The sequence below is a fragment of the Sus scrofa genome, chromosome 6, assembly GCF_000003025.6.
Source record: "Sus scrofa isolate TJ Tabasco breed Duroc chromosome 6, Sscrofa11.1, whole genome shotgun sequence".
NCBI classification, from domain to species: domain Eukaryota; kingdom Metazoa; phylum Chordata; class Mammalia; order Artiodactyla; family Suidae; genus Sus; species Sus scrofa.
Genome location: NC_010448.4, coordinates 115,495,510 through 115,504,174, shown reverse-complemented (window position 1 = coordinate 115,504,174; position 8,665 = coordinate 115,495,510). Strand labels below are relative to the sequence as shown.

The 8,665-nt window shown below is 43.7% G+C and overlaps 1 protein-coding gene across 1 annotated transcript; it reads right to left on the bottom strand.

Moving 5' to 3' along the window:
- On the bottom strand, positions 201 to 7,837 carry TTR (transthyretin). The gene is given in 4 exon segments (NM_214212.1): positions 201 to 432; positions 3,976 to 4,111; positions 6,510 to 6,640; positions 7,754 to 7,837. Coding segments are annotated over 4 exon segments (453 nt in total). The 5' UTR covers positions 7,823 to 7,837; the 3' UTR covers positions 201 to 315.

The window sequence follows — 8,665 nt, the reverse complement described above, 5'->3', positions numbered from 1 at the left end:
GAGTTACAGCTGCTGGCCTACACCACAGCCACAGCAATGCCAGATCCTTTACTCCACTGAGCGAGGCCAGGGATCAAACTGGAGGCCTCATGGATACTAGTTCATTACTGCTGAGCCACAATGAGAACACCCTGGATTTTTTTTTTTTTTTAAGACAATAAGGAAATAAAGAAAGCAAGTTTGAATTAAATGAGAAGCGCTTTAATAGGAATGTTTTATTGTCTCTGCCCGAGTTTCTAACATAGTTTATAAAGTGAAAACACTGCTTATAAAAATGGAATACTACTGGTTACATGCAAGCCTGTCCCTTGTCCTTCAAAGTGCTCCCTCCTTGGGGCTGCTGACGAGGGCTGTGGTGGAGTAAGAGTAGGGGCTAAGCAGGGCAGCGATGGTGTAGTGGCGTCGGCCGGAGTCGTTGGCTGTGAACACAACCTAGGGCAGAACACACACAGGATCCTAGACTGTGAGTCCCAGACAGAGCGATCCCTGGAAGCCCAGGGCCAAAGTCATTATTTTTATTTTCTTATTTTGTTTTCTGGAGCAGTGTGAACCAAAGGCAAAAATCCAAATATGCTGGCGAGCTCAGCTGTTGGAGCCTGGCACGGCGCTTTCAATGAGATTCTTCACTTTCGCCTGTATAATCAGGTCTCTCTGTCTCTTGGCAAATTCGCACTAAAAATCAAGAGTGACCCCACCCTGACCAAGGGAAGTCACAGAGCTCCTAAATGCTCATGTCCATTTTTTGGTGTTAGAAAACAGAGGAGAGAATGCAGAAACTGGCATTCAGTGACCCGAATTGCTGAGAATGGTGGTTGCCACTCCCACTGCAGACTGAGAGACTTGGCATCGAACTGGAAGGGAACATTCTTCCCATTTCACAGATATGAAAACCAGACCCATGCCTGGCTCTTGTTCATGTAGTGGCAGAGCCAGGCTAGAATTTACGACACCTGTCTCTAAACCCAGAGGTTTCTCTCCCATTCTTCCTTTGTTTTTTCTAACATAGGAAGAATAAGTTTATTTTTGTGTATATAGTAGGCAAGGAAATATAGAGTAACAGCATTAAAATGTTCTATTTACAATATAAGCAGAGTATGGAAGATCCTGTTGGAATTCTGAGATATGTGCACGTGTTGGAGCTCATTTAAGCTTTGGAGTTGGGTAAATAGTCTATTCAAAGTGTAGTTCCAGGTAGTCATATACTTTAGGTAAATTTAGTAGAGCTTCTGAGATTCAGTGCTGGAATGGTTCAGATGCCCAGAGTGAAGCAAGTAGAGATAAATTTGGTTTAGGAGAGAGACAGAGGGCAGAGAGGAAGTATTTGATATTACTCATTTGTATACAGGTCCTGGATTGAACCCATCTTGGATAAGTACCTTTTATTTTGAATACAGACAAAGGAAACTTTGATTATGTGCAAAAGGAGGGGAAAAAAAAAGATCTGATTGAGCCATACTGTAAAGAAAAATAGCAAGAGGAGGTGAGAATCACTGAAGAATCTCTCTGTGGGAGAAAGGGCATCCTTAAAGGCCAAGTTTCTGGAAGCAACTCAAGAAATTTCTGACCTCTTGTAGTGACATTGAGGCCTCCAGCCTCATTTGACTTTTCCTAAAAATTGTACATGTGCTCAAAAATCCACAAAGAGGACTAATAGTTCCAAAGGAAATTTCTGAACTTCCCCACTGAATCTAAGAGGGCCACCTGGGTCGTTGACCAAGGACGAGGTGACTGGTGTTGAAGGATAGCGGTGTTCTGGAAGGCCCATTAGAAGAAGCGGGCAGAAAAGGAACTCATGATTGAACCCACCATGCACTCACCAGTCACTGAAGTGAGACACGGGGACTCGTGCATGACTTCTCATGCTCTCACTCATACCCCATATCCACTCAGGCTCCAGATTGGACTCATGGTCCTGCTTACCATGTCTTCCATCCATCCCTTCCCTTCCAGTCCAAGGGCAGGGATGTGTTTTCACTTCTGAATGTCTAGCTTCCAGCAGAGTGCTCAACACACATGAAGGACTTTTTTTTTTTTTTTTTTTTTTTTTTCCGCTTTTTAGGGCCATCACCATATGGAGGTTCCCAGGCTAGGGGTTGAATCGGAGCTGTAGCTGCCGGCCTACACCACAGCTCACGGCAATGCCAGATCCTTAACCCACTGAGCGAGGCCAGGGATCGAACCTGTGTCCTCATGGATCCTAGCCAGATTCGTTTCCTCTGAGTTACGACGGGAACTCCCTAAGTTTTTTTTTTTTTTTTTTAATGTTAGCCGAATGAATACTTAAAGATTGAAGAGCAGACAAGGAAACTAACATCTAATAAATAGGAACAATGCATCATGGGCAGTACAGCACCAAATCTTCTCAGCTGGTCTCACAAGGCTGGGACCAGGGCAGACAAGGATCACAGGGAGACTGAGCTGGTGCTCCAGGGAAGGGTCTGAGACTCTAGGGGCAAACGTCTTGTGCTGGGTGCCATCTAAACCCTGCAACCACCCAGGACTAGAGCTCTGCATCTTTCTGCTGGACTGAGAAGTAGCCAGAGACACACTTTGTGGTAGACAGGGCTCCCTTGGTGACTTGTGGGGGGTCCCAGAAATCAAATAGGCCCCTACAGTTGCCTCGGCAACACTATCTACTAAAAGAATGGTTTTAGGTCAGTTGAAAGTCTCATCCATGACTAAACCAGAGAGAGTGGTTGCCTTTCATGCCGAGCTATTTTTGCTGCAATTAGTTGATCTTTAACTCTGACCAACATGTCTGGATTCTATTTCCATGGCAGCCATCTGTTCAAAATGACTTAAAGAACTACAGACAAAGAAGAGGTAGGGAGATTAGGCTAGCTTGGATAGCTTGGAAGTTCCCACTCCCACATAAGCAGAGGACTAGAATGTGAACCAAGGGTTACAAGTGTGACTTTTATTATTATTATTATCATCATCATCATCATCATTTTGGCTGCTCACAGGAAGAAAGCTGAGGCACACCTGAGGCTAAACCCAGCCTGGGTCCTGGTGGTAAATGTTACTGCCCCTCCCCCCTCATTTGCTCTGTGACCTTGACCACTATTTAACTTCCCTGTGCCTCACCATCTGCACCTGTAAAATGGGGATCAGACTAGGAATCACTCCCATGAGTTGTCTATCAAGATTAGAACTATAGAAAACCATGGTGGTATATGCTTGATAATTGCTATCTGTGGTGTTATCATTACTATTTTGAATTTACTGTTTCTACATGTATTGTCTAAAATCCCTTCTCTAAACCTCTGGAAGCCAGATGTGTTTTGGAATGAAAAAGCTGTCAGAGTTTAGAGAAGTAAAATGATGCATCTATTTTTTTTATTGTTGTATAACCCCTTAAGTGGGGTTTGGGGGAGTGTGCCTAATAATCCGACATATTGATATTACTTCAGCAGGCAAATGATCAGATTCAGAGGAATGAATGAAGTCTTAAAAGAGCATCTTGTAAGTTGGGGTCATGTTACTAAATGAGTTTTCAAGGCACTTAGAAAGTTTGTCTCGGAGTTCCCGTCGTGGCTCAGTGGTTAATGAATCTGACTAGGAACCATAAGGTTGGGGGTTCGATCCCTGGCCTTGCTCAGTGGGTTAAGGATCTGGCATTGCCGTGAGCTGTGGTGTAGGTTGCAGAAGTGGCTCGGATCCCACGTTGCTGTGACTGTGGCGTAGGCCGGCGGCTACAGCTCTGATTCCACTCTTAGCCTGGGAACCTCCATATGCCTCGGGATCGGCCCTAGAAAAGGCAAAAAGACAAAAAAATAAATAAATAAATAAAAATAAAAGTTTGCCTCTAAGAATGTTGTGGATTTCTGATTGTAGAATGGGAAGAGGGGCTATGCTAATCCAGTATGTTCCTTTTGACTTTTCCATGGTGTGAATTGGGCAAATGGTGCATTGCCTGGGATTGAAAACAAACAAACAAAAAATAAAAAACAACAGAAGTGTCCGAGTACTCACCTCTGCATATTCATGGAATGGGGAAATGCCAAGTGCCTTCCAGTAGGATTTGGTGTCCAATTCCACTTTGTATATGCCTTCTACAAATTTCTCATCTGTTGTGAGCCCATGGAGCTCTCCAAATTCACTGGTTTTCCTAGAAGGTGCAAAAGGCCAGGCTAAGAGAGGCATTGAGGGGATAAATGCCATGGCAAGGTGACACCACCACCACCACCCACAACACACACACACACACACACACACACACACACACACTCACATGTACGTGACCTCATAGACTCAGACATGCAATTTGTGCATATATGTATGTGTGTATATATATATATATATTTTTTTTTTCCCCCTCAACTAGCTCAGGACAGGGAAAATTCTAATAACTGTCTAAAATTAACTGACAGGAAATTTGTAACTGGAGGCATGTTTCAAAAAGCTCATTGTAGAATTTTTTCTCTTATGAATCTTCACTTCAAAAAGAGTCGCTGCAATTCAGGTTGATGTTTGGGTGAAGGTTAACCAGCCCTGGAAATGGCCATGAGCTGCTCCAACTCTGTAGTTCCTGGAGACTTCAGGGCCTCACTCCCCTCCCCTGTGGCGTGAAGGTGTCTTCCAAAGAGGGTGTCTTGTACACACAGTGGGAACCCCAAAGTACAATGAGAAAACCATATCGGACTCTTTCATTGTTTATATAATTAAGCTCATTGGTAACCCTTTGCTGTCCACAAATACTAGGCAACTCATCTGTTTTTGACTACGCAAGTTCTATTTCCATATAATCGCCTGCTCAATAGCTGATGTTAGAAGTTGCTCTCCACTAGACCTCAAGGACTAAAACAGATAAAAATGAGAGATGTTTTACTGACTCTGACCATGTCACACCCACCTTTCTTCTTTTCCAGGAGGAAAATACCCCAAGTCCCTTATTTGGCTTATCATCAGAAAAAAAAATTTCCACAAACATCTGAATTTTGGGGTGTCCATTCTATCTCAGGCTTAGAGTATTCCCTTAACTACTTTCCACAGCATGCCTGGCATTCTATATACACATTGATAAATTAACAAATAAAAACACAGTTGAAACCACACCAAAGAAAATGACCTTCCCAATGATGGATCAAGAATCATCATGTGATCCTTCGGATTCAATTAAAACTCACTGAAACTATTCCCAGGAGATATAAATACTTAGCAGTATGGCTTGGTGCTGAGGGATCCTTTCCTTCCTTCCTTCCTTCCTTCCTTCCTTCCTTCCTTCCTTCCTTCCTTCCTTCCTTCCTCTTTCTTTCTTTCTTTCTTTCTTTCTTTCTTTCTTTCTTTCTTTCTTTCTTTCTTTCTTTCTTTCTTTCTTTCTTTCTTTCTTCCTTTTCTTTGCCACCCCTGGGACCAGGGATCAAATCTGAGCTGGAGCTGTGACCTACACCAGCTATAGCAATGTCAGATCCACTGAGCTGGGTCAGGGATTGAACCAGAACCTCCTCAGAGACAAGCAAGAGAATTAACCCACTACACCACAGTGGGAATGCCTGTTGAGGGATTCTTGGTTGTCCATTCTTTTAGTTAGTTGGAATAGATTTACTAATATGATTTTCTTTGAATTCTTGCTAGTGGAGGTGGAAAAAAAACCATGAAAATTATAAAGCAGCCAATGAAGGTGAGAAGTTATTTTGGCACCAAAGGTGGGTGATGGCCAGGCTGGTCTGTGGCTATGCTTGGTGGCTTGCCTCTTTCTCTTCTGTGTCCTTTCTTATGGAGCTCAATAGCCCCAGCCTTGAGAGTGTATGAAGCACGAGTGTTGGCTGGACAAAAGTCCTGGGCTCTGGGTGACCCAGATAAACTACAAATAGCTGCCTCCTCCATGCTGCCCCTCAATTCCTTTCCTTTCATTGATAAGTTAACACCAGTTCTACATCTTTCCTAATATTGCAAGATAAGGACTCCCAGCCTGAGTGTCCCAGCCTGAGTGTTATATGCAGGCATCAAGGAATCTGTGAAATCCCTGAAATGACATGCACATTTGTGTGTGTGTGTCTATGTGCATTTTATAAATTGAAGTATAGTTGATTTACAATGTTGTGTTAGTGGCAGGCGTACAGCAGAGTGATTCAGTTATACACACACACACACACACACACACACACACACACACACACACACAGTGCTGTTCTTCTCCAGATTCTTTTCCCTTAAAGGTTATTACAAAATATTAAGATAGTTCCCCATCTGTTCAGTAGGTCCTTGCACATGTGCCTTTTTCTGGGCATGGAGTTCACAGCTTTCATCATCCTTTTCAAGTGGTGTGTGACCCAGAAAAGTCGTGAACTGGTGTAGGGAGTAGGGAACTGTCTGAAATGTTGCTCAGGGTCTGGTCACCCCCAGAGAGCAAGGCAAGAGGCTCTCCTTCTCAGGGAGGCACATTTTCAAATTGCTTGGAGATTATTCGGGGAACAATATGAGCCCCTCTCTCTAACAAGGAGCGGGGGAACTGGAAGAGGTTACTGAGTCCCCCCTCTGCGTTTCCTGGGGAGGGGGCCACTTACCCCAAGGCAAAGGGCTCCCAAGTCCCATCAGCAGCCTTTTTGAACACTTTCACGCCTACGTTCACGGCCGGACTGCCTCGGACAGCATCCAGGACTTTGACCATCAGAGGACACTTGGATTCACCAGCACCCTGGGTGGAGAGAGACAAGTCAACAAGGTTGTTAAGACTGACAGGATGCATCCTTGGTGGCATTAGATCAGCAGCCAGGCAGGCAGGACATGCGAATCCTATTTCCTGCCACAGAAGTGTTGACAGTGAATGAGCTTCCCTGACTTGGGGTCATCACACAGACGTGATTATTTCCCAAGAAAGACAGTTTCTGCCTTTAAATACGCTGCACTTGACAGGGCCTGTGTGATGAATCTGAAGAGAGAAAACAGACCGTCTGTGCACAGTTGCTTTGTTAAGCCTCCTCTGCTGAGTGGAATTACTGCTGGAGTAATTTGGCTGGAGGACCAAATACTTTTTCCTGAAAACATTTTACTCAGGAGTTACTGTCATCATTGCCTCTTACTAGTGGTTGTAAAATAATGTCAGATGATTTCATGACCCACTTTATAGTTTAGTTAATTCTTCTAGGGGATTTAAGAATATCTGACTAGAAATGTTGGCCATAAGCCTTTCAAAGATTAATCACTACATATTTTTGGAAAGCTAGAGGGAAATCAACTTGATCAAAGGACAAGCTTCTGAAAACTTAAAGAGTTACCACTTCTGGAACATCAGATCTTTATTTCTACCAGCTAGCTGAAGAAATTGAAGCACAAAAACACAACAAAGCCATAGAGGAGAGCAAGCGGGGATGTGAGCCCCCAGTTTGGTGAACTCTTTGGAACTCCTTTCCTTTTGAAGTTGGAGTCAATGATGTTTAAAAATAGATGTGGGAGTTCCAGTTGTGGCTCAGCAGTAACCAAGACGACTAGTATCCATGAGGATGCAGGTTTGATCCCTGGCCTTGCTCAGTGGGTTAAGGAGCTGGCGTAACTGTGCGCTGTGGTGTAGGTCACAGATGCAGCTTGGATCCCACATTGCTGTCGCTGTGACATAGGCCAACAGGTGTAGCTCCAATTCAACCCTTAGCCTGGGAACTTCCACATGTGGCCCTAAAAAGACAAAAAAAAAAAAAAAAATGTGGGATGTGTTGGCCCTGGTAATAAAAGCTGGTTGGCAAAGCAGAAAGAAGTCACTTCCACTTCATACATAGGAGATATATGAAAGGGCTTCAACGAGTCAAACACTCACCGCAGGGCCAGCCTCAGACACAAACACCAGTCCAGCGAGGCAAAGGAGGAGCAGACGGTAAGAAGCCATCCTACCAAGAACTGGTGGGTCTCTGTGAAGGCTGCTTCCAGCTTTGGGCTTTTATACTCACTTTGCCCCAGCCAGGCGGCTGATCCTTGCCAAGCCGCCTCCAAACCTGCTGATTCTGATTATTGACTTAGTCAACAAAGGGAGAATAAGTAACCCACACAAATATGAACCTTGCCTAGAGAGATTAGCGCATCAGAACATTAATTCTGTGAAATATTCTTAGCAGGTCATTTGACCAGCTAGATCACCAAAACAAAACAATCAAAACACAACAAAAAAAGTTCTTCTCCCTGCTGGGCAGGATCCAGCCATGTTCTTGGGCATTTTCTTCTCCTTTACCTATTTCTATGCTTATTTCCATTTTCTATACATTTTATCATTCATTTTAAATGATAGCTGCAAGTTGTCATAGTTTATTTCACACTGAATGACGTTTGGCTACCTGGGCTTAAATATAGTGCATTAGAAAATGCCATTGCCCTTGACATATGTCCATGAGTCAACAAGGAAAGACTTTTGGTTGTGCTTACATTTAAAAATACTTGGAGGTTCCCTGGTGGCCTGTTGGTTAAGGATTTGATGTTCTCACTACTGTGCCTTGGGTTCAATCCCCAGCCCGGAAATTCCTGCATGCCACAAGTGCAGCCAAAAATATAAATATGTATGTTTCAGCCAAACCAAGTCATTTGGAGGATTAACTTAGTAATTTTTCCATGATTTTTTTGTTCTGAGACAAGAGTCTCAACCCAAGGAATTAAAGACACATCCACTAGGCTGGCATCCACTAGCTTGAAGTACAGAGAACCAGGTATTTTTTTTATGATCTGTCCTGCACCGAATGTG